This window comes from Saimiri boliviensis, chromosome 13 (genome assembly GCF_048565385.1).
Source record: "Saimiri boliviensis isolate mSaiBol1 chromosome 13, mSaiBol1.pri, whole genome shotgun sequence".
Classification (NCBI taxonomy): domain Eukaryota; kingdom Metazoa; phylum Chordata; class Mammalia; order Primates; family Cebidae; genus Saimiri; species Saimiri boliviensis.
This window is the reverse complement of record NC_133461.1, coordinates 10,827,844-10,855,455: the sequence shown is the minus strand read 5'-3', so window position 1 is coordinate 10,855,455 and position 27,612 is coordinate 10,827,844. Positions and strand designations below refer to the sequence as shown.

Sequence of the window (27,612 nt, the reverse complement as noted above, 5' to 3'; positions counted from 1 at the left end):
AGCTATATTAATGTATGCACTAGAGGAATGCAATGATGAGCATAAGGGAACATAGCTCACATAATGTTCTCTAAATCCACAAAACTTTTTTTATTATTACAAGTTACTGGACTTTGCATTTGAGAGAATGAAGGATTCTCTTCACATGTATTATTATGGAAAATTCTCAATATCTTGGGATTTCTTCTGAAATGTCTTTGTAACATTAATGTCAAGAAAAAATCAAACATAGTAGGTATTTATTAAAATTTATTTATTTGAAAAATTCCTTCTGGAATTTCCTTCTGATAGTAGGAAAATAAATATCACCTGTTGAAGACGTTTTAATCAGTTTTTTCCTCAAAATTTTGACCTATCTTTGCCAACTCTATGCCCAACAAGAAAGATATGTATGTGTATCATTTGTCTGACTTCAATACTTTCCATGAACAATACATCTTATTTTATTGTTTGTCAAAGTATTATGATACAGATAATTTCAATACTCATTCTTGAGAGAATTAAGGAATGAATTATACTAGGTAATCTGGCATCCATATATTATTTAAAACATATAATATTGAAGTATTATGGAGATTTTACTTGAACTTGATTATTCAATGAGATTTTATTTGAAATTGTCTTTCACTTCAAACTTATAAACTAGGGTAAATTTAAATTATAGTCAAATACCAGTAGCATGAGTCCTGTGAGTTTTTGAGTTATGCACTAAGAGTATTGATGCAGTTGCTGCTCTAGTATTGCTGTCCATATCAAGTGTCCCATTAAATTCTATTTGAGATGTGACTCATGAATTAAAATAAAGCAATAAGTAGAACTAAAATAAAGCAATAAGTGCGTTTATTAAAATATTCAAGAGCTTTCTGAAAATTCTATCTTGTCTTTCAAAAACGTTAAAAAAATTACTTTGAAACTATGTCTTTCTTATGACAAAAGAAACTTGAAAAAGAATTCATCAACTCAATAAAAAATTCTTTACAGCTGTTCAACTTTGTGCATGGTTATTTTTAGCTATGATTAGTAAAAGAAAACAATCAAAGAGCTAAAGCAGACCTTTTTAGAAATGTATTTTATTATAACAAGGTAGAACATAGAAAAGTTTTAAAAAGAACGCAAGGAAGTTCGGCCATGTAACACTTTTAGGTAATGATAATGAAATAAAAATATGGATTTGATGTTGTATTGTAACATTTATTTCTTTATGAAAATGTATTGTTGCCATGATTTTTCTCCTTAGGGGTTTAAATATCTAACGTAATTGTTTTATTTTTTCAGGAAGAAGGAGTGGTTATTGATTCTTTAAAATTAAATGAGGAGATGAAACCTAATCTAGATTGTGTTGATTTATTCAAGAATGGTGGTTCTGGAAATGGTGAAATGAAACCTGGGCTGAAACTGAAAGCAATAAATCTGCCTTTGGAAAATCAAGTAACTGAAATTGCAGCTTTGCAGGTGCATTTGGATGAGTTCCAAAAAGTCTTATGGAAGGAAAGAGAGTAAGTGCTAATCATTCTCTACTTTAACCAAGTCTGTTTCAAACCACTTAAAACTGTTAACACTGATAGATTGGTCATTTGATAATGTGTTTTATCCATGTTTCGTCATTAAGTTTTAGTATTTAAAGAAATTAGTTTGACATATATTTTGAATTTTAAAAAGTAATCTATAACTTGTTAGTGTTCTTCATTCTTTTAAATTGACTTTTATCATGACTATATTCTTACCATCTCTGGTAGATTCACTTTAATTTTATCTGAATTCATAATGTACAAGGTTAAAATATCCAGTGTATTATTTAATTTTTACAGCACCTTGGACTTGGTTAATAAATATGTTAATTTTAATAGTGGAAAAAAATCACAATTTTGTGAGATATTGATTACAGAATAAGCTGTCTTATACATGGACCATTAAGGGCTTCAGGCTTGTGATTAATTGGCCTGGATATTGATTTTTGTTCTGATGTATTCTAGCTATGGGACGTTGGGTGTTGCCCCTTTTGTGAAAATAGCTGTAGTGATGTTATGTTCCAGTTTTCTATTGTCTTGATACAAACTTTTCCAAACAATGATCATTAAAACATATCAACAACAACCACTACGTCTTCTGTTCAAGAATCTTGAGCATGTCTTGGCATGGATATCCTTATCTCTGACTTGTGCCTTCAGCTGCAATGGCTCAAAGGCTGGCATGCCTGGAAGGCTGGGGGCTAGAGCCTCTCTCACTCATATATCTGACAGTCCATCTCAGTTCTCATCTAGGCCTCAGCTCTGGGACACCTGCATTGGGGCTATTTATAAGGCTGTTTGGCTTCCTTAAATCGGGGCTCGGTTGCAAGTGAACATCTTAAGAACACAGTGAGAAGAAAACGCCATTTGAATGACTCTGCCTCACAAATCACTTAGCATCACTTCAGACCCACTTATCAGTGGTGGGCATCTCAAAGGCTGACTCAGATTCAAGAGAGAGGCACTTTCAATGGAAGGAGTGTCAAAACAATTTTATAATAAGGATGTGTAGGAGGCAGTCATTATGGCAAAGATCTTTGAAAAATACAGTCTGTCATAGCCTTTCTCACTGAATTCTCATGAAGACCAAGAACAAATAATGTCTGTGGAAGAGGCTAGTAATATGAAATGTTCAATATGGATTTTTGTTTCTTTGTGATTAGCTTACAATTTTATTAGCAAAATGTAGACTATCTAATATATGTTAAAATGTGGTTCCAAAATCTAAAAATAATTATTTTTTATCTCTTAGTTATAAAGTCTTAATGAGCAGAACCGGAAAAGCAAGAGGGATATATATGCATATATACACACAATATATTATATAAATATAAGTATATATTATACAATAGTTTTAATTTTCCTAGTTTAAATGGACTGAAATAGGAATAATTTTGCATACTAGCCATTCACAAATACAATAAGTTCTTTATCTACCACTTATTTTCTGCCAGAAGTTTCTCATTAGTCCCTCTGAAATTTACTAGTGCCACCACTTCCTTTTTTAGATTCTTCTTCTATATTTTACTAGATGAATAGATTGTGATCATACAAGCATTATGTGTACAGAATAAATACTTATTACTCTACTAAGTGTACACTCCTAAGAGAGGCAACCAACATTAGCAGAAAAAAAGAATAAAATTGAATTGGATTTTTAGGCTTGTACATATAGTGACAATTCATTTTACCTAGACCTATACATGTCAGCCACGTTCTAATCTCTATGCTTTTATTTCTTGAGGGATTTAACTTTTTGGAAATTATAGACTTCTCTCCAGCCCACTCACAATATTACTTCCCTGATGCAGTCTAATAGGAGCAATGTAGAGCTGTGTTTTTCTAGCTGTAAACTTTTCTATTCTAATGTATCAATTTTAAAGATATGCATATACTGTCTTTACATGTTTACCCACATACATGCACACAACGTATACTTTTTCCTGTCATGTAATAAATTAACAATTCTCAGAGGAAGTAAATTCTCCAGTTCTCAGTGACTTCAGTCTATAATATATAGACAGGTCAAAGAATAAGAGAAAAAAGGAGACTTTCCATGGCCTTGTCTTCCCACGCTCCTCTTTAAGAAACAATCCCACGGACGTTATGAGTCATGGTGCCTGTGTCCATGAATCAACATTTGCATGCAGTCCACATGAGGCAATCACAGTCTTTTTTTTTCTATCACAAGAGAACTTTTCCCAAGAATATAGGATATGCTATTACTTATAAATCCATCTAATCTTTTAAATTCTTTGTCCTGGAAACTCAGTGAGTGGGTGGCTTGAATTGAGAAGATGTGAATGTATTTTTTTTTTTTTTTGCATTCCTATCTAGTGGGAAAATTCTCTTCTTGACTAGTGCACAGAAATCAGCTCAGAAATTCAGGGAGTCATTTTTCAATTGTCCTTGACTGGAACCTCCTATTCAAACAGATGAAACTTTATTGATTTATTTGCAATCTGAGTACTGTTCAGTTTTATGAATAATTCTCCAGTATATAAAAGTTTCTCATATACTGAGACTTTATATATTTCTGATGACTTTCATAAAGACTTCCCAGGTAGAAAATTTGGAGTAAGACCAGGAAACCTGATCCTATTATAGAGCTCTGTGTACCTAAACATTTAAGAAAAGGAGCTTTGGCAATACCAAATCCCAAGTAACAGAGACTGAGATAAAATATTTTTAACTGTCTTAACATTCAGAATCAGTTTTCAAATTCCACTGCAGATACCTCCTTTGTCACTTATAAAATGTTTGATCTGTGTCTTTTAAGCTGAGCTTCAGGCTGGAGTACAATGGTGCAATCTCTACTCATTGCAACCCCAGCCTCCTGGGCTCAAGCCATCCTCTCACCTGAGCCTCCCGAGTAGCTGGAATTACAGGCTGTGCCACCATGCCTGGCTAATTTTATTTATTTTTTAAATTTTCAGTAGAGATGGGGTTTTGCCGTATTGCCCAGGCTGATCTCAAACTCTTGGCCTCAAGTGATCTACCTGCCTTGGTCTCCCAAAGTTCTGGGGTTACAGGGGTGAGCCACTGTGCCCAGCCCATTTTATCTTCTTAATTAATTTTTTAATGTAAGAAAAGTAGTATGCTTCAGTTGGTTTGCTTTGCTTCATTAACTGTTCAATTTTTTCTTAATAATATGATATTTAAAATCCAGGTTAGAAGTTTCAGCAAATTAAAAATGTTTCAAAGGTTATTTTTTATATATGTATGAGAGAGACAGATTTCTACTTTATATATATAAAGTAGATATATATTTCAATTAGTGAATACATTCATTCATATATATGTTATACATAATTATATATTTATAATGAATGTATCTCTCTCAATGAATAAATTGACATATAAATGTGGTTAATACTGTTTAATGTAATATTTATAAATATTAGAAAGTCAAGCTTATTTTGTTTCTTTATTAACTGTCACTTATGGAATATTCAATAAACCTTTACCATTTTTTAACTCTCAGCATCTATTTTGTGTTTTGGCAATTTGCTACCAAATGAAACAGAGTCTGTATCTGTGCATAGATAATGAAAATGCCAGTAAGTCTCTACCATGGTTTCCTTTGCAATGAAGGTACAGACAATTGACTTAGGAATAGTGCATCAGAGGTGGCCACCTAGACTTTTAAGCAAAGCCAATACCCCAAGGCAGTGGACAGCATACAGAATTCATGCGTAAGCGGGAAGCAGCCGCAGTAAGGACACCTTGTTTCCAGAGGCAGCGGTAGCCTGTGGTGCCTAGTGACATCACTCACTGTCCTGTGTTCGTGATTTTGAGGTCTTGCTGTAATGTCTCTACCTTAATAGTGGCCGAAATAGTGTGCTTACAGGACGGCTTTCTGATCAGTGTTTCTGGCCACATGTGTTCCCCAGGGATTTCCCAGAAATTTTTTTGAACTATAATATCTTTTTCTACTCAAATTAACTAATTTGAGTATGTTTGCTTGGCAGACATATAATACTAAGAGAGTGTACAGGCAACAGAGAGAGGAGGTTACAGGCAGTGTGATCTTCAAGGGACCAGTTTTGTGGCATGAGAGTGGGTCTTGGTCCCCGTCTGCTTCATCTGCAAGCATTGTTCTATGATTCTCCTGGAGTTCTGAGCTTAATAATATTATTTAAATACTCATCTTTTCTAATTAAATTAACTGTATATGGCTTGGCTGTTTGTAACAGCTGATTGCTAACATCCAGTGCTGAAAGATGTAATTATGAATAGTAAGAAGTGCAGTTGTAAAATGACATATATGCTGCTTATTTAAGGTATATTTATATAAACTTGTTAACAGTTTAATATTATCTCTCAATTTTGAACTGTTATAAAAATGAATATCTGCATCTCATTACAAATAATCATTTAATTTGGTAAGAACATTTTTATTCTTATGCACCCTTTCAGAAAACAGTGTTCATTTTTTTTTCCAGTGAAATTTCCCACAGTTCAACAATGGTTAACATTTATTTCTAGATATTAATTTTTAGGACCTTTCATTCCTGAGAAATATTTGAATAATATTCTTGTCTAGAAATTTAAATTTCATTTCCAATTATTGTGGCATTGCAACAGTAAACAAAGCATCATACATGTGTAGAAATATAATTACATCTTCCCATAAAAATAATTTTGATTCACATTTTATCTTTTAGATTCTACAAATTTTAAATATCTTAGCAATATGTTTTTAAAATTTTATATCATCATATTAAAGATACTGTGTTCTTGCTGAACTTTGTCTTTAATTTTGTTCTCATAAAGAATGTGTACATAAAATATGTAACACTTTAGTGTAAATATTGGGTATTTTCCTTTGCCTTCTTATAGCTCATATATCCTGACAATAGGATACATCTCAGTTATAAATTTAACTATATTATTCATCAATTTTGAAAACCCCTGAAACACAGAATAAATTGATTAGGCTAGAAAATTAAGGATTTATAGGGTGCCCTCTGCTGCATAAATTTAGACATGCAATGTCCTTAATGCTGGCACAGAGACACAAAAGTTTTTGATGAGGCTATCAAAACGCTAAAAATATTTTAAGTATCCCATTGTCATTAAATAATTTTTTTATTAATTACTTGTTTTCTCACTCCCCTAACCTTTTACATAATAAGAATGTGTAATTTTCTTTTAGGAAACAAATACATTTCAGGTATTTTCTTTATGATGTATACTTAAGGAGGTAAATATGACTTTGTTTGAAAATTTTTGAATTTCAATTTGAGTTTCTAAATTACCATTGAGTTCATTAAAATGTAATATCAAAAGCAGACATTTGATTTTTCAACATGTATGATTGTGTTACCTCTAGATTTTTTCAAGTATTATGTTTCTATTATTCTATTATAAATGAAATAATTTTCACAATTAGTTTTAATGAGAAACATAAATATATGTTTTATTACACAAATGCAGTAAACTAAAATCTTTTGTAAAATTATTTTATTAATTTAACATATGCCATTCGCTTTTTAAGTTTTTCAATTAACTGACAGAACATTTCCACATTCTACTTAAGAATATCTAAAAAATTAAAATTATAAATGTGATGATTCTTATCTTAAACATTCCAATGAAGTTACAAACTTTTTATTATAATTTTCAATGTAAATTCACAGGTCTCTGTCAATACTCAATATCTTTTAAATGTTCTAATTTATCACCCAAAACTTAAAATGCACTCAAATGTTAGATATGCAACATATTTCATCCTATAAGGATTTGTACATATACTTTCTTAATCTAACACGGAATACTAAAACTTACTGATTTATTATTTCTGTATTTAATTCTTTTCCTCTTGACATCCCAAACACAACTACTAAAACAAAAATTATATCATAATAAGCAACTTGGGTGTCCTCAGCTGGGTAGGCTTACTTGTCTATCCGTCATTGTGACTGCTGTGGTAAATCTGGACTATGAACATTCATATTCAGTGTTCATAAGACCTAAACTTTCAAGTTGAATCTTTTTGTTTGTTAATTTTGTTTAATATATTTGCTATGTTAATAAGGGATTCTGGATCAGAGTTTACAAATGATGCTTTGCACCTTTCTTTTGCAACCTGTGTCTTTAGAGGTTAAGGTAAGCTCTAACTAACTCTTTTATATCCTCTTTCAATTTTATGGTTTGATTTATACAAATATAATTATATAACTTTTTAATAGGCTGCTTATCCATTTGATTGGATTAAACTAATACATTTACCGCCTAACACTACTTTGAATTATTATCATAGTATTGTTACCAGGAAGAATCATATTTCTTATAAATATTTAAATGACATTCAATTTTGATTTTGCATGCATTTTCTAGCTCTGTGAGTATGTTTCTAAAATCTTTCTAGTGGCATTTAATATCATTGAAATAGATCCAAGTGTGTATATTAGTTAATTATGAATGCAGTAAGTCTGTAACTAACAATCACAGAATCTCAGTGTCATGTAACAATCAAAATGTATTTACCTAGAGCTCAAACACACAAGTTGTTTTCAAACTATTATTTCTGACATCTCTGCTAATATCTTGTTGTCAAGTCCTAGAATTGAGGAATGAGGAAAATAACTCTGTCATTGGAAGTAGAGAAAAGTCAATGAGTATTTTTGAATAGCAATCAAATCTACCTTACAGATAAGGAAAAGCCAGCTTCAAAGGTCGATATGTGTTAATTACAACCAGAAATAAAACAATTATCAATGACTCTAACAGACAGTGTTGGCAAACAAACAAACAAAAATCCAGTGGTTGGGGTATAGAAAGGCTAAATTTTAATCCTCGTTCTGTTGCTAGTTCTACACATAGAGAAATTAATTTCAATTATTTAGAATAATTTAAATAAGGATCCAAGTGAAATTTCTTTGTTACAACAAAATTTAAAATATTTAAAAATTATTTTTATATCCCCAGTAAATGACTTTTTTAATGATTGTTAGGTAGGCTTATCTGCATGCTGTGTCATTTCAAATGATTTTTTTTATTCCCATGCAGCCACAATATGAAGACGGATTAAAAAAATGTTAAAATTAGAAACATATGTATCTTCCCATGTAAGAAAATATTATGAGCGAGAGGAATTGAGAGGCATGCATGAAACATGTAGAAGCAAGCAAGCAAAATGTTAACACTGGCAGAGCCAAATTAAATATATTTAATCTACTGTAAAATTAATTGTCAGAATAATAAACTAAAAAAGTTGCATTCTATATCTATAATTTTTAATAAGTTGCAAAGTGTTTTTTCTCATTAAGATCACATATAAATATCAAAAATTAGGAAAATGGATATGAAATTGGATGCATCCTTGTAATTATTTTAAAGTTAAGGCCAACTTTTTTTTCTTTTAATTCTTAAATTATTTAGAATGCGCACAGCTTTGGAAAAAGAAATAGAGAGACTAGAGTCGGCTTTGTCTCTGTGGAAATGGAAGTACGAAGAACTGAAAGAATCAAAGCCCAAAAATATGAAAGAGGTATGGGGGTATATGGCTTAAAGGAAGAAATGAAGGCTAGCTTTTTATTTCTTTGAATGTATAAGCAAGTGGACAGAAAACAAAAGGCACAACAGACAAGAGGAAGGGAAGTTAAAAACTAGAATTTCCGCTATAAGGGGAATATTTGAAATCACTTATCAATAGTGGACTTAGTCAAATTCACATTGTATGACATCTTGTTTTTATTAACACATCTGTGGCAGTTTTATATTGGTCATTATTTCTTATCAAAAATCTTACCGAATATATTTAAGATATAAAATGATGTTTTGATATGCATATTGATAGTTAAATGGTTAATGATCAGCTACATGACACAATGAATTATTTATTCTAGGCACATGAGAGGGGATGGTTAAAGATGACTCTGATAGCACACCACCTATTGTAAATGATTTTCTCTTATTCTTTCATGAAGCAGTCTGAAAATATCAATTTATCTCAGGTGTATTAAGGTTCTTTTCATATCGACATTTTAGTTATTTGGGATCCGCCACTTGCCAGAATACTTTTCTTTTGCATTTTCATCAATAAAATGCCATCATTAACCCTTCCCATTTCATTGACTTATTAGCACTTATGATTTCAATTGTATTAAGTGTACATGTTATGTGTATTAAAGCATTGTATTACATAAGTATGTAGGGAAGAATAATGAGTAAAGAATAAAATGGCCAAAATAATGACTATTTTCACAAGAGTTAACATTTAATAGGTATGTGTGCAATATTAATATTATATATACACATGTATACATGTATACACATACATATACATAGATACACAGTTTCATAGTATTTATATGCACAGGAACCTGTCTCTGGGTGTGATATTTACAATACATAGATGTGTACTAGAAAAATAGTTCATGACCTCAAAACATATTATGTTTAGAATGTATGTATATGTGGTCTGTAATATAACGGGTTCTAAAATTGACTGGAAAAGCTAATATTTAAGATGCAAACAGTGTAAAATTTAAGTAAAAAAAAATGCATTTACTATCTCTTGCCACTAGTGTGCAGTACAGACTTGATAATCTTACTCTTAGTTTTGTAAACCTTTATTTAAGTAACATTTATGTAGCAAACATACTGAAAAAGTAAGGTTTCTTGAGTTGGTTTACAAAGCAATATGTGTATTTGAAAATGTTTAATGTTTTCTGTTTAAATATGATTTTGGTAGCAAAATAGGTGAGAGAAAAAATTAAACTATGATATTGTACAGTGTAAGGTGGATCTTTATTTGATGACCATTCAGTTATGCTTATTAATACATATATAATGCTTGGTAGTTTAAAAAGCTGACAGAGTTTCAGAACAGAAGAAATCACAAAATTTTTAAAAATTTGTCTATATATACTTTTGAGTGCATATTTCAGTTAAATGAAACACAAAATTGAATAATGACTGCAATGAATGTAAAAAATTTTTTATAGACATTGAAAATTTGTAAATATAAAGATCAAACATTATTTGAATTATATGAAAAAAATTTTAAATATGCCTTTTCATTTCCAACAAAACATTTCTTATGTTCTTAGGATTTTTTAAAAAAGAAATGTGATATATACATAAGTTTAAATTATTTTAAAAAATAAGATGACATGTGTAAGAACATTTAGCAACTAAACAAATAAGACTACTTAGAATGAATTTAATTATTTATATATTCTTTGTTCAATCATATCTTATAATGGGTTATAACAGGTAAGAATTTTAGGCTACATTTAGAAATAGTATTATAGGACAAGTATAAGTGTAAAATATTCATAGTCTCCATACAGTTGATTGACAGGTATGTAGTGATGCATTCCTCGAAATTTCATGTAAATTGTTATTTCTTACTCCCTTTTTCCTCAAAAATTCCGATAATGACCTTTGCATTTATCGTAGCTCATCATCTCTAAGAATGTTTGAATACAAGTGTAATTTCTGTTGTAGATGCCTAAAATGTTAAAAGCAAATACATGCCTGTCTAAGAACTGCTGTTGGAAAGATTAGCAATTGTTAAAGTTGGAAACAGTTGTGCTTAATAGACCTAGCACTGTAAAAATGCATTCGAAAGTCTAGTGTGCTTTTGGAGGGAAATCATTCTTAAATTACTGACATATAGAGAAGGGAAAAGATAAAAATTTAGTTGTAAAATCTAAGTGTTTAAAATACAACCAAGACAATGCATAGTAGAGGTAATTATATCCAAAATGCTGTTTTCATGCTGAATTTAGTACTTATTCAGCTTTTCATTTGTAAGTCCATATGTATTGATTCAGAATTAGATTATGAATTCTGAGAGTGTGGAAAGGATCATTTATATGAAATTTCATGGTCTGGAGGATCAAATATTCATGTAAGTAACACTGATTACACATAATTCTGGTACTTCATTTTAACAATCGGTGACTCTCTTTCCATAATGTAAGAGACTCCTTGCCATATGTGAGAATACTTGCTAACATTTAAAAATTAGTCTCAAGATAAAAAATTTTAAAAAGTAATTTTTTATTTTCTTTGAATATTGTGAGCATTTACTTGGAATGTTCTAATAGATTTTCTTAATAAGTCACCATATTATGATCATAACAATGTGCCTAGTAGCTTATAATTTATAATATTCTTTCATAAATTTTTATAAACACTTACAGAGACACAGGCGCTGTTGGGCCCCTTTATGGTTTACATTGAAGCCTTGTTTTAAACACCTCAAAATACCTTTCTGATTTGGGAGAAAATAGAATATTAGAATTACTAGTTGTATGTAGCAAACATTCTATACTCACACCTTGTCTTTTTAAAACTTGTGACATATGGGAGCTATTCTGCACACATCAAGGCAGGTCCTCAAAGACAGTTATTAGAAATAGGCATATGGTAGAATATTAGTGCAGTTCTGAGCTCAATGCTAATTTTGAAACATTGCCTCTTATTGCTATTCCTGTGGCTTAAAGAAATTATTTCATAGAAGTGACTATGAACATTAATGTGTCTTATCAATTCTGCCTCCAAACTGTATCTCACATCATTCCTTTCCATCCGTGCTGCTTTCCCAGACACAGCCATCATCATCTCCTTGCCTTTTCCTCTCACCACCACTGTTGACCTATTTAAATTCATTTTACACCCACCAAGCAGCATGATATTTATAAGACATTACATCGGATTGTATTAGCCTGTGGTTAGAAACATTTCAGTGAATTCTGTTACTTAGTGGATAGCTGCCTTCCAAGTAATTCAGCAGTCCAAGAAAGTCCACATTCACCTTCCTAAACCATCAGGGGCTGATGGTCTAGTGGATGCCCATTGACACCACTCTTTCCTACCCTAACTTCTCTAAAAAGCAATATCCCAAATTCCAGTACATAATACCCAATAGGTGATGACTGTTGACTCACGCATAGCCCTACCTGTGTTAGGAGGGCAGCCTTCTCCATCTATCCAGTGACTCTGCTGTCCTTCAGGTTCTCAGAGGCTCATGCAGCTTGCCACTAGGTCATCTGATCAACGATTAAAAAAAAAGAAAGGAGGATTATGTAAGGATGATTTGTATTATATAGACCAGGCTTGGAAGTAGTGTACATTATTTCCACTTATAATTCACAGATGAGTACTCATTTGCATAGCAATACCTAATTGCAAAGAATGTTGAGCAGTGTATTTAAGCACACACCCCAAAAGAAAAAAAATGGAATTGGCAAGCATCTAATTAGTTTCTGCAGCAAGAGTTAATATGTTACATGTTATAGTCATACTTAGTAATATCACATCTATTAATAAATACATTAATTAAAATATGATTTCATTAGTGTTGATAAATATATTTTGAGGAGTTTGCCTTCTATTTAAGGAAAAGTGGGCCTTCTAATCATGATCTTTCATACCGAGAGCTTAACTTACATCTGGAGACCTGGGGTAGACTAATGGAAATCGTTTTCCCCCGCCATGATACTCTTTCACTCTGTGTCCTATGTCCTGGAGAAAGACTGCAGAATGAGTGCTTCTCAAGATATATCTTTCCCAAAGAAATGGTGAGAGAGGAAGGAGTAGAGCTACTTGTGCTGAGTTTCGTCTTTTAAACTCACCAACCAGACAATCCCTCTTCCTTCTGGGTGATAGAGGGAAAGATACTTGGAGTCTTTAGAGTGTTAGTAGAGCAGCCGGCCATTTACAGAGATGGATGTTTTGAGTAGAGAACGTTTTCTCCTTTTACCATTCATCATGGCTACATGGTTTCACTTCTGTAACACTCTTCTGTCCTTTTTTTTGTCATTTTCCCTTGCCCATGCTTACTTCTAGCTACACTGGCTTTCATTCATTTCATCAAATGAACCAAACTTCTTCCTACTCAATGGCTAGATACATGCTGGGTTTTTTGTTGTTGTTGAAAATATCACACACTTCACATCTCTTTCCCCTCCTACGCCAGCCACACCTTGTTACTAACCTCAGTGTATAAATCACTTCATTAAAAACAAATAGTCTCTGTCTAAAGCATGTTTCCTTTCCTATTTTTTGTCAAAGCAATATGTGATACTTTAAAAGACTTTATCCAACTGTGTGGTTCTTTTCATATGTCTTTACTGTTGCTTTCCCCATTGAACTGTCAGCTTCATGAGGATATACATCGTGTCTGCTTACTCACCTCTCCATACTCAATGATGAATAAATTTTCTTAATATTTGTGGTGAATATTAAATGAATGAAGCACTGTACTAACACTTTTCTTAATAGCTATAAATGCTTACTTTTCTAAACAGAGGTTATGGCTATGGTGTAAGGAGAGTAGTTCACTTCCTGGACTTGTCTTTTGTTAGTAAATGAGTCTACTGCCCTCCATCCCTAAGGATTTTGGATTTTCCAGGGCACTGGAATGAAGTCTTACCCATCATCAAAAATCTGTTCAGCTTGTTCTTTACATGACATAAATTAGCTTATCAGTCTGAAGAATGAGGCAGATAAAACACCATAGTAGAATTCAGCAAGTGAACAAAAAATGAAGCATATGGGATACCACTTTGCTAATATAAGTACCTTCAAGACCTTTTAAACAAACATAATTAAGAATAATATAAGCACTGGATTACATAAGTCAGAATTAATTAAACTATGAGGGGATAATTTATAGGCATTGTCAAGGTGACTCTCAGAACACCAAGGTGACTTACTTAACTTCAAGACTAGTATAAGGATTATGAAATAAATTTAGGCCTTTCAAAATCTACTTTACTTGTAGTAACATTAAATGATGAAGAAAAAGAGAGGTTAAGTTAAGCAATAACATTTTAAAATTTAAAACACAACAAAAAGAAAACAGTTCCTATTTAATTACTCCAGTCAGTAGTTTGAGGATAATGATAAAAGTAGACTAAAAAGATATAAAGAATGAGGTCTCTAAGTGAGTTACACAGGTAAGTACCTCACACAATGGCAATATTACCATGGGGAGCATTTGGTCTATGAAACATCTTCATTTTATATTTCAGATGGTGGAATAGTTTCCAGTGACTAATGTTCATAAATTCAAAGCTTCTGTTTTGTTTTTTATTATCAGAAGTCTTTACAGGGACATTCAGTTAAGACAATTCCATAAAGATTCTCCTCTTACTAACTGGTATTAGTCATTTTACCTAGAGGACCAGTTTTTGTTTTGAAAGGGAGATTGGACCAGCACAACGCCTCTCTTCTTTTCTTCTCCCTAAGGCTGTGGCTGCTTCCATCCCTGCCATGTACAGACACCATGTACAGACAACAAAGGTATTAATCATATACAAGGGAATGAAAAATCAGACTGAAAACATATGTATATTGTCTCATTTTAAAAATCCTCTATGTTATAAACATATGTGGAATGATACATTTAAATTGTCTGTTTATACACATATGTCAGATTTTACTGTATAAATATTCCCTTTTATTTTATTAATTTATTTACTTGTTTTTATTTCTGAGACAGGGTCTTGTAATACTGCCCAGGCTAGATTGCAGTGACAAATCACAGCTTACTGTAACCTAGGACTTCTGGGCTCAAACTAACCTCCTGCCTTGGCCTTCCACAGTGCTGTGATTACGTGTGTGAGCCACAGTATCTGGCATTTTTTTTCAAGTGTGTAATTGAGGGCAAGGAATCCAAGGTCAGGATTTCATAATTTGTTGGAGTTTGGATGGGACGTTTTTATATACAGTGAGATAAAATTGATTATATGGAGAATATGGCTGAAAAATGGAGAGTATTTTTTTTCCTTGTTAGAATATCTGAACCAAATACAATAATAAATTATAATGCACTTCTATAATTCTGCCAGTTTTAACTAAAGTCGAAGAATAGTTTATTTTGGTTGGCGGATTTTAACCTTAGTATTTCATAACCACACAGATTCTTTGAAGAATAACAATCATCTTCCAAAAGATATGCTTGTAAACTTACCAATAAAAATCACAGATATTTTGTATAGGAAATATGAAATCTAAAATAAAAAAAAAATTCTACGTGTATAGTTCACTAGTGTATCCTGAATAATATTATGTAGCTACGAAATAGCATGAAAATGAGCCATGCATCAATGAACAGAGAAATCTTGATTCCTTTGGATGAGGCAGGATAATGGTAAAAACATTGAGTGAATTAAAATAAAACAAAACAAACAGCAACTCAAAACAGAAAGAAAAGGACCCCCTCAAAAAAAAAAAAAAAAACCACACACACACACACACACACACACACACACACACACACAGCCAGCATCTTTTTGGTCAGACATGGGCTACTATAGTAGTAATATTTTAATCAAATCTACATTCTAGCCAACCGATTTTCTTAAGATGCAGGTCTCATGCTTTTGTTTTTCAGCCACTTTTTAATTAATCATTATATCTTGCTGAGCTAAATTCTTGCTTTAGACCATAACATAGGCTACTGGTTATACTCTAGAGAACAGCACTTGAATGAGGCAGCACCAGGATTGTATCCAGGATAGCAGATCAAAGTATCACAAGTTATATGGAAGGAACTTGGTTTAACTGCTCTGATGAGAAGGGACTATGGAATGGAGAAGACTCACAGCATCACCATCACCTCTCCAGGGTTGTGGGTGTCTTCGTTAGTAGTTATAGATTTAATGAGAGTTAAGAAATCATAAAGAGGGCCTGTTGAGGTATTATTTTTTAAGAGATCACATGAGAAGTTTGAAGACATATGATGTCATCCTGGAACTGAAGGTATTCTTTGAAATGCATTTTAGAATGTGTAATTGTCACTTGAGACAATACTTCTATGTAATGTAGTTCTGAAGTTATGATCAAAGCTGGTAGAAGATATAATTCTATATCTATATTAAAACATCTAATGTGTACAAAATGAGGTTCTCAAGGAATCTCATAAAGGTTCTCACATGGATAATCTGAATCCTATTTAAACAGTTAAAAATTATTTAATGCAGTTGTACTGAATTAACAGAATCCATCAGATTCAACTGAGAAGTTCTTTGTTGTTGTTGTTTTTTAACACATGTCTAGATCCCTCTTTGTGGATTTTTTTGTGTAATTGATTAGGGATGCTTCTCAGATTTCCGTGCTTTGGAGAAGCTAATTATTTTGACATATACATTGAGATTCACTGCTTTAAGATATCAGATTGCAAAGCTGGAGGATGTCATAGAGATCCCAAAGACCAAATATGATTGTTAATTTTATGTGACAACTTGACTAGCCCATATGATTAATATTTGAATCCATAGATGGGGTAAAGTTGATTGCCCTCCCCAGTGCAGATGGCACCCATCCAATCAGACAAAGGTCCAAATAGAACAGAGTCTCAACCTCCATGAGTAAAAGGGAACTCCTTCTGCCTGATTGCTTTTGAGTTTGGACATTGTTTTTTGTTTGTTTGTTTGTTTGTTTGTTTGACTTCAGACTGTAACTACAACATCGGCTCTGCTGGGTCTCCAGTTTGCCAGTTGCAGATCATTTCCTTCATGTGGATTCAACATAGCACGCTGGCACCTGGCAAATTCAAGTTTTGCTTCTTAGAACTCTGTAGAATTTTTTTCTGAATATTTCTGATCTTTGATTGAATCCATGGGTACAAAAATCATGGACATGGAGGTATATGTTTTATTTAACTTACTGTTTATATTGATTAGTAGGTTGACTTAAAATAATTTTCTATGTGTTGCAGAAAATATATTGTGCTAACATAAGGATACTTGATATTTGTTTGATTTATTTTTACTTTTTTTTTAAACGAAACCATTTTTGATTGTACAAAGGTGAAAAAGTGCAATTCGTCCTCTGCAGAGGTGGGTTCACAGTGAAGCTCAAAAAATTTGAGTTTCAGGGCCCCTTTCTTGTCCCTGCCTCTAACAGGACTATCACAGAGATCCTAGCAAGATGTAAATACGATTACCTGTGTTTTTGTGCATTTTTTTATAAGATAATTGAGACACACTTGTTAATATATCTGTTTCTACTCTGACTTTTCACCCAATATTCTTGCTTCCTTCTCTATTGATAAGAAGTAGCTGCAGAAATATTTGTGATCTTGCCAAGCTGAAGTTGAGTTGAGACTGCATATAGTTTGTAGATAGTGAAATATATTTTTATATGTTTCTTATGTATACGTAGTCAATAGAGAAGTTCTTCCATTTCTGAAATGTATTTGATAATGCACCATACTTCTAAATGAAAGTTACATAAAATATACTTTTTTTTTTTTTTTTTTTTGAGACGGAGTTTCACTCTTGTTACCCAGGCTGGAGTGCAATGGCGCGATCTCGGCTCACCGCAACCTCCGCCTCCTGGGTTCAGGCAATTCTCCTGCCTCAGCCTCCTGAGTAGCTGGGATTACAGGCATGAGCTACCATGCCCAGCTAATGTTTTGTATTTTTAGTAGAGACGGGGTTTCACCATGTTGACCAGGATGGTCTCGATCTCTCGACCTTGTGATCCACCCGCCTCGGCCTCCCAAAGTGCTGGGATTACAGGCTTGAGCCACCGCGCCCGGCTTAAAATATACTTTTTAAAGACTACTTATATTTGTGGGATAGAAACTTCAAAGAGTGAATATTCCAAACAAGAAATACATCTTTGTGTTAGATTGTGAACTTATTGCTCTCAATTTCATTCTCAAAAAATGATTGACTATCGGAAAAAGCCTGGAAAAAAGACTAAATGCTATCTATGAAAAATGATATTACTTTATCACTGTTATACTAAAAGTTGATTAGAATATATGAAATAAAAATGCTAGGAAAAAGTTTAGTTATTTTTCAAATTATTACTAGAACTTTTCATATGTTATGTTTTCTAGATTTTACTATGTTTTCTGTGATTCTTTTTAATAGCATTTGTCAGCTCTCCAAAGTTTGCCAATTGTTGTTTTCTTGTTTCAAATAAATATTTACTTTTATTCCCAATTTTTCTTTATCCCCAAATTGTTAAAAAAAAAAAAAAATCAGTCAATGAACTCTTTATTTATGATCCTCTGCATTCCTTTAGGTTAACCCCCAAGACTCCATTAGGCACCCCTCTTCTTTATAGTGCTGTGACCCAGTGCACACGTTGTGCTATAAGCACACACAGCCACTTATAATAAAGTGTGTGTTTGCACTTCGGCACACATGCGATCATATTTACATCCTGCTAGGACCTTTGCCAAGGTCCTGTTAGAGGCCTAGAAAAGATAGGGGCTCTGAAACTCAAACTTTTTTAGCTTTACTCTGACCCCACCTGGGCAGAGGAGGATTTGTACTTCTTCTCCTTTGTAGAATCAAAATTGGTTTAGTTCAAAAATAAAAATACAAATAAATCAAACAAATATCAGGTATCTTTATATTAGTATAATATGTTCTCCACAATACATATAAAAATTATTTTTAATGATAATAATAAGAAGAAACTAAAAAAGGTCTGAGTTTCAGGATGCCTATCTTTTTAGGCCTCTAACAGGATCTTGAAAGAGGTCCTAGCAGAATGTAAATATGATCACAGGAGAACACATGGACACAGAAAGGGGAACGTAACACGCTGGGGCCTGTTGGGGTGAGGCGGGGGCTAAGGGAGGGGCAGCATAAGGAGAAATACCTAAAATAGATGACAGGTTGATGGGGTGCAGCAAACTACCATGACACGTGATATCTGTGTAACAAACCTGCACATTCTGCACACATACCCCAGAACTTAAAGTGTAATAAAAAAAGGAAAAAAAAAATTAAGTCAACCCAATTATCAATATAAACAGTAAGTTAAATAAGATATATATCTCCTCTGTGAGTTTTGCAACCATGGATTCAATCAACCTCAGATCAGAAATATTCAGGAAAAAATTCTATAGAGTTCTAAAAAGCAAAACATGAATTTGCCAGGTGCAGAGGTGATTATACACACTTATAATACATGCCTCTTTGTATATAGGGTTCAATCACCCTGAGGACAGAAACCATCCTTTTTATGAAAAAAAAAAAATATTTGTGGGCTCTTGCTACCTCAGGGTCTGACTCTTAGAAGTATCAGCAGATGCTTGAAGATGGGCTTAATGGGAGCAGATAAAGAACACTTCAGGGCATGGGAAGGAAAGTGCTGAGAATTAGCACTGCTTATCTTATTCACTATTGCTCTCACTTTTGTTTTTTCTACGTAAGTGACTTTTGCCAACTGTGTTTGCATCGTTCACACAAAAAGGCACAAAATCCCTAAAAAGGAAAGTGAAATTTTGTGAGTGATTTGGCCACAGAAAATATTTGCATAAGTCAGACTCCTATTCCCAAAGATTTCAAGAATGTTGTATGTTAGGGGAGAGTTAGAGAATGTATTAACACATTTTAAGTCACCCCATTAGCAAAACATTATATAAGAAACAGTGTTTCCAAGAGTAATTTATTTGCACAAGAAGTAAGCAGCATCACATGTTCAAGTCCCATTGCAAGGTGGACACACAGAGTTCTAGGTTAGGAAATTCCTCTTTGAACCACATACTCAATGTTAACTTATGAAATATGTAACGAGGTGAGAGAGTAGGGTTTTTGACTCTTCCTAAGATGGGGTGCCAATAAGATGAATTAAGAGGTGAAAGCTCTTGTTATGTTTCGGATCATTTTATTAAGAATGCTCCAAGCAGAAGCTCTTTGAGATTTAAAATTTAGTCAGAAGGCATAATCGCTGTAATCCTTTTGAATAAAACAACCTTTGCTCTTTACATATTTTAACAGATTTATTGAAATATAATTCTCATACCATACAATTCATTCACTTAAAATACAGCTAAGTGGCTTTTAACATATTTACAGAGTTGTGTAACTAATACCATAATCAACTGTAGAATATTTTCATCAGTCTAAGAAGAAACTCAGTATACATTTATAGTCATTCCTTATTTCTCTCTAGCCCTAAGAGCCTGAGAATACCATTAACTAATGTTATGCTATAGATTTGCCTATTCTGGGCATTTCATATAAACGGAATTTTGTGCCTTTCACTTTAGGTGGGTTTTCAGAGTTTCTGTTATTTGCTATGACAGTACCTTTTTCTGCAAAATTCAGTAAAGAACATATACATGATGATTTTTTAAACTGATTAACTTATTTAGAAAAAATATTAAATGGTGTAATTTTCTCTTTCCCATAAGAAAAATATTAATATTCAGGTATGTGTTAGTCATGTCTGAGGCAAGAAATAAAAATTTTTAAATATTATTTTCCTTAAATGAAAACTTTTGATTTGGCAGAAATACAGGCCACTTTCTCCTGTTTGGTAGAGAAGGAATGAGTCAGAAAACAAAAGCAAACATTTTAATTTCCAAGGCTTTGTGGAAATGTAAGGTCTTTCATTGTGACCAGGGTTGGCACTAAGTTTTTACTTCACAAAGTTAAATCACATACTTTAGCTTCAATAAAATATACCCAAACATCAATATTCTTCTTTAGTTTTATATTACAGTAATTATTGTACAGCTTTAGGCAATATGTAATTAAGAATTAAAGAATGTTAATTATTTTAAAACTCTGTCTATAGAAAAAAATGTAAAACACGCATTTCTTCTGAATATCTTTTTTTCTCATCTTTTTCTTTCTCTTTTTTTTTCTTGCTCTGTCACCAGAGCACTATCTCGGCTCACTGCAACTTCTGCCTCCTGGATTCAAGTGATTATCCCTCCTTGGCCTCTGGGTAGCTGGGACTACATACGCGTGCCACCATGACCAGCTAATTTTTGTATTTTTAGTAGAGATGGGGTTTCACCATGTTGGCCAGGATGGTCTCAATCTCCTTACCTTGCAATCCGCTGTCCTTGGCCTCCCGAAGTGCTGGGATTACAGGTGTCAGCCGCTGCACCCGGCCATTTTTTCCTTCTTTTAAGAAACACAGTTTTGCTCTGTTGCTCATGCTGGAGTGCAATGGCAGGAGATCCTAGCTCACTGAAGCTTTAAAATCCCTGGCTCGAGTGATCCTCCCACCTCAGACTCTAGAGTAGTTTGGATGACAGCCATGCACCACTACAACTGGCTAATTTTTAAGTTTTTAAAATGTTTGGAAAAGGGGGAGGTTCTCACTGTGTTTCCCAGGCTGTTCTCCAACTCCTGGCCTCTGGTGATCTTCCCACATTGGCCTCCCAAAATGCTGGGATTAAGGATGTGAACCATTGTGCCCCACCATCTTTCATATCCTGTCATTTCAAATTCTGTATTAGCTGAAGGACTCAGGTTCCTGGAGGAGGATGAGAGAGGGAACTTATAGAATAATCTGTGGAGTTTAAAAAGTTTATAAGTGATAAATTAAAATGATATCACTTTCAAAAATATGTCTTGAAGATGTTTCTACGTGGCATTTTTCTAAAATCACAATAATTATTTATTTGTTTTTACAACTATGATCGATTTAAATGTGGATAAAAATAAAGCACCTTTATGTGTTTTATAATATATACACATATATATTGTGTGTATATATATATATACGTGCACACACACATATATATTTATACAGTATATACACACATACAGTATGTGTGTGTGTGTGTGTGTGAGTGTGTCTGTGTGTGTGTGTGTGTGTTAGACCCATCTTCTAATCTTATTTAATGCAAATATTTGGAGAAGAATGTTTTGAAGCACTTTAAAGTGTTGCACTTATTGTTGGTTATTTGGGCAATTAATCAGCCCATATTTCCTTTTTGCATGTAGAAGTTGAAAAGTTTCCCATTGCAGTGAGGGAGTGTCTACCATTGAGTATGCAGCACAGAGCAGCTTACCTATGTCTCCATAGAAGCACTGCTCCACAGTTCCTGAAATCTTTTTTGAGAAATGAAGCAAGAATTGGAAGAAAACTGGCTGATTACTGTACATTAGGTACAGATTTTTATCCTTTGTTTAAGAAATGATCCATTCTTTATTTTTGTTTTCTCTATTTTCTTTTAAATAATTACATATGCATATGAACACAAAGCATTTATGTCAATTTATACCTATCATTCTACATTTAAAAATTTTATTGTAGACTTTATTTTTGCATATATATTTTTGCTTTTCTTCTCTACTTATCTTGTATCACTCGCTGCAGATTCCTTTATTTTTCTAATGCTCAATATAAAACCATATGCCAATATGTATGAATAACTATACCTATATATTCATTGTATATGTGTACATATGACTAATGACAAGTATATACAGATACCTGTAGTATTGTGTAATTTTCATGTACTGAATCATATGGATACTTTTCCTACTCAGCATCTCATGGCCAAATCTCCAGGAAATTAGTGCCTTTGAATGACTTCAGAATGTTTCACAACGTGGTGATTCCACAATGTATTGCATTATTTTCCTAACGGTGCACATTGTCCTCTTTTCTGTCTTTTGTCCCTGTGCACAATTTTTCAGTAAACCACTTTGTGCATGTATGATTACACTCTGAAGCTTCTATTTTTAGTCCATTTTTTTATGACTCAGTTTAAGGCCCAATGAATGCTCTCATGCTAATCTACTGCAGGAAATCTCATCTGAGGCTTTCACTTAATCTGTCTGGCATTCACTCTACTGTCCTTAGGAAGGTGTCTCAATTCTGGAGAGTAACATACTGCCATAGACCTGAAGACGTCTAATCGCTTTTGTTACCTGTGATGTCTGCACATGAGGTGCTTTCACCAGGCAACCACCAAGCGATTTTCTGTCACCATAGATTAGTTTGCATTTTCTAGAATTGTGTAAAAATGGAATCCCACACTGTTTACTTTTTTCTTCTCTCTTATTTTACTTAGCACACCTGTGCAGAGATTTATCATTGATGTGGATATCAAATTGTCTTTTTTCCCCTCTGGCTGTTTTTAACCCTTTTTTCTTTATAACTGGTTTTAAGTAATTTGATTGTGATATGCATTGATAGGATCTTCCTATTTCTTATGCTTGGAGTTTGTTGAAATTTTTGGATCTGTAGGTTTCTACTTTTTATTGTATTTGGATAATTTCTCATCATTATATTTTTCAAATATTTAACTTCCCCTCCTCTTTGCCAGGAATGCCAGCTACAGTATATTAGGTGGCTTGAAGCTGTTCTACCATCTGCCCATTGGCAGTCATTGAGATCTCACTAGGGTGGGCTATTGGAAAAGTACTGGAAGATGTTAGGGAGTTTTGGTCAATGGGTTGTATCAGTCCCTTTGAGGTGTGCCCCAGTTTTCCAGTGTTATTCTCTGTGATTTGGCCATCCATCTTTGCTAACTGGCACCCACTGAAGTAAGATTTCTAGCTTGCCACAGAGAAAGGGAGAAATAGGATCGCTATCCTTTTTAATATATACATTTTAAGGAGATGGCTTTCAGGTCTTTAGAATAAATATTGCTGGGATGTAAAATTGTCAAGAATCTGGAAATATATTTATTCTTTAAAGGAGCAGCAAAATAATTTACAAGATTTTGTTTTCAAAATACATGCTCCAAGAAAAGGGAAGTCAGGGGCCCATAGTCACAAGCAAATCTGTCTGAAGTTTTGGCAAGCTATGAAGAACATTAAGTTTCTTTTGATGACTACCGTGCTTATTCTATCACTTGTGCTTTTTTTTTTTTTTTCTGGAGCAGTTTAAATGTTTTTCTCTCTCTCTCTCTCTGCAATATGGATCGTATTTCTCTATTTGCCTGACAATTTTTGATTGGTTACTTGTCATTATGAATTTTACCTCTTTGGGTATTAAATATTTTCATCTTTTTATAATTATTCTTAAGCTTTGGTCTGAGTCCCAATTCCATTACTTGGAAATATACTTTTCATGTCTTGAAGCTTTTAAGTCCTGTTAGATGAGACCAGAGTAGCATTTAGCTTAGGGCTATTTTACCTACTGAGTACTGAGACAAAACCATTTGGATGGAGTACTTTACCTAACGGACTGTGAATTATGAGGCTTTCCACTCTGGCTGTTGAGAACAGGGATGATTACTACCTGCCTGTGTGAATCCTAAAGGTTGTTACTTTTCATTTTTTCAGATGTTAATTTTCTTGCAAGTATGCATTGATCAGCACCCTGCTTAATACTCTGTAGACCCCCAGGTTTCGCTCTCTGATGGTGTTCATCATGGTGAGCTCAATGCTAGACATTTTATTTGAAGACTGTAACTAAGAAATACAGTTACTTGTTGTCATTCAGTATCTGAAGCTTTTAGAAATGAGTAACTCAAAATTTAAGGGCAGCCATATTTTTAGATTAAAAATAAATAATAGAAAGCGACTGGTTTCTAAAAGAGCTAGATATTTACCAATAATTTTACAGCATAACTTCTTTCTACTGATTGAACAAATATATACAATCATCTCTCTCCAAATATATATCTTATAGATTAATAATCACATAAAGAACTACATATCGTCTTGTACTCTCTTATTATATATTTTATTTTATCTGACATATATGCTAGATAACTTCTTGATAAAATATGAATTACATTTCTCAGATCAATATTCTGCACAAGTCATGATTAATTCTCTGTTGACCATGTGATATCCTTTGTAACCTTGTGGATGTATCTGTTAAGAATAATAAATAATTCTTTGGGAGTCTAATTGGCTTTTTCCTGGCCTTTCAGTAACTCTGTGAACAAAAGCCAACTATCAGCTAAAATGTCTAACCTTGGAATGTTAAAACAGGCACTGAACCTTCATTTTAATGCATTTGAGTCAGATATTACAAAATGGCAGTACTGATTTAAAACAACGATTTGAATCATTTATAATAGACACAATAAAGATGAATTGTTTTTCATATTTTTATTTATAAAAATTATGATTCACTAATTCAACTCTTGGATGAACTACACTCCATATTCATCTGTACCACCACAGCCATATGTAGAAGCAAAAGGTAGCCTCCTATTACATGTTTGTTACCCAGGTCTATGTCAAAAAGTAATAATGTCTACAAGAGATGACAGGTTCTGTTAGTGAATTACTCACAAGCAAAAATATTTTAGACTAATAGATCTTGCACTTTCAATCAGACATCTTTAGGCTTGGCTACTTTCTAAGTTTACCTCTGAATGGAGAGTGAGCATAGATATTATATTTTTAGAATGTTTTATTATGGAAAACTTTGTGCAAAATAGAAAGAATACTGTAATAAACCCCAGCATTTCCATCAGCCATATTTAATAATTCTCATCTCATGAACAGTACTTTTTGTCTAAATCATTCCCATCCACATTTCTACCTTACGTTATTCTGTCTGGAGGTATTACTGCATGCATCTCAAAACACAGAGACTTATTTATCACTAAATGTAACAATAACATTTTAAACCAAGAAAATTAAAAATAATTTGTTAATATTAAATATTTGGTGTTCAAATTTTCAATTTTCTAAGATATATGATTTTTAAATCAGAAAACAAATAAAAGTCAGACATCTTTATTGGATATATATTTTTAAAGTGTGTTTTTACATAAATATATATATTTTTTCTTACCTATTTCTTCTTCTTTTTTTCTTTTTATAATTTATTTAAGAAACTACATCATTTATCCTGTAGAGTTTTAATTCGCAATACCCTATACTGTAGTATTGTTTGTTACTTACTCTATCTTCTGTGTTTCCTATAAAATGAAAGTCTGATTTAAGGGGTTTGATTTGATTCAGTTTCAAAACTTTTTCATAGAAATGTGTCAGTGTGTTTCTCTATTAGGAAGCACATAATCTATGATTGTGTCTCATTATGGTATTAGCTGACTGATACTCATTGCTTAGACCCATAGATGAATCCTGGGTTGAAAACTATGATATTCCAGTTATTTCTGCCCGAGTTATTAGTTGGAATATTTACATAAAGAGAACTTCATCTCATATAATAGTTTGTTCATTTAAATAAGTCAGGACATAAAATAAATTTACATTTCTTGCCACCCCGACCCTGCCATTTCTTAACCAAGTATCAAATTAATGAATTGGATAACTACCATTCTTCACGGTTGATTAAATTTGATATTTTTAAAATATCAGTATTAACATATGTATTGAAACTTATTGGATGTGTTTCAATCTATTACCATATTATCCTTACTGATATACAAAGTCACCACATTTAGAAAGCAGAAACCTCTTTATATTGTCTATTGAGTACAATTGATGTAAAGTTAGTAATCTTTTATAGTTTTCTAACTTCATAGAATGGCAAGATATACTGGAATCAGCCTGTTTCAGACCTGGATAAAGCAATTTCTTTAGAGTCCATGGTTCTTTCAGTGGGAAATATCTTAAGACCATAATCTGTGCATAAATATGTGCATTGCTACAGAGATGCTCGTCATTTCTAGGCCATTTCAGTGTAAAGGGTGAGAAACATGGTAAATATGTCGAATTATTTTTGCCTCTCTGTATTGGTCATATTTTCTGAAACCCTTTTAATCTATCTTCATTACTTTTGGATTTTTAGCATTTTATTTCTTTTCATCTTTACTCAAGGAATCATCTGTTGCATTAATTTGCTCTTCTGTTCCTTCTACTTTATTCTGAAATATTTTTTCTTTTCTTTCTTTTCTTATATCTTCTATTTTTTCAATATAGAAGGGACAGAAAAGTACAAAGAAGAAAACAAGAAAGGTCACCCAGAGAGAAGCACGCTGAGATTTCTGTGTACAGTCAGCTAATTTAAAATACTGATATTGGGATCGTACTGCTGCCTGCTTTTTCATTTTTCATGAAAATAAAACCTGACTTGAAGTGTAATGACTTTTTCTTTCATTTCTAACTCTTTCCTGGGTACTATTACGTTTTTCTAATTCCTGGTTTTCCTGCATCATATTATTTATTGTTTTAATAATTTTGTTTAGATTGCATTAAAAAATTCAGTTCTGGTTTTCTTTTTCTATAGTGGGCATATATCTACCACTGTTTTGTTGTTGGTAGCATACTTTCGCCATCTTTAAGAACATTATTTTTATCCCTTTATCCGTATAATAAGATCATATATGATTCAACTGTGATTGTTTTCTGTTGCTCATTGGATGAATTAATTTTTGTGCTGATAATAAAAAGATACTGAATCCAGAAACATTTTCTAGCTTCACTGCTCAAAAGCTGACTGCTCTTGATATTTTCACGAAATGTCCACAATATTTCTTGTTCTTTCC

At 32.8% G+C, this 27,612-nt stretch overlaps 1 protein-coding gene across 11 annotated transcripts in view; it reads left to right on the top strand.

Moving 5' to 3' along the window:
- CCDC102B (coiled-coil domain containing 102B) overlaps positions 1-27,612 on the top strand; it is a 336,572-nt gene that overhangs the window by 99,223 nt on the left and 209,737 nt on the right. For all 11 annotated transcript variants that reach the window (XM_074383267.1, XM_074383268.1, XM_074383263.1 and 8 more), the window contains 2 exons: positions 1,276-1,496; positions 8,895-9,003. In XM_074383267.1, coding sequence (XP_074239368.1) covers positions 1,276-1,496; positions 8,895-9,003 — 330 coding nt within the window. The remainder of the gene's footprint in view (positions 1-1,275; positions 1,497-8,894; positions 9,004-27,612) is intronic.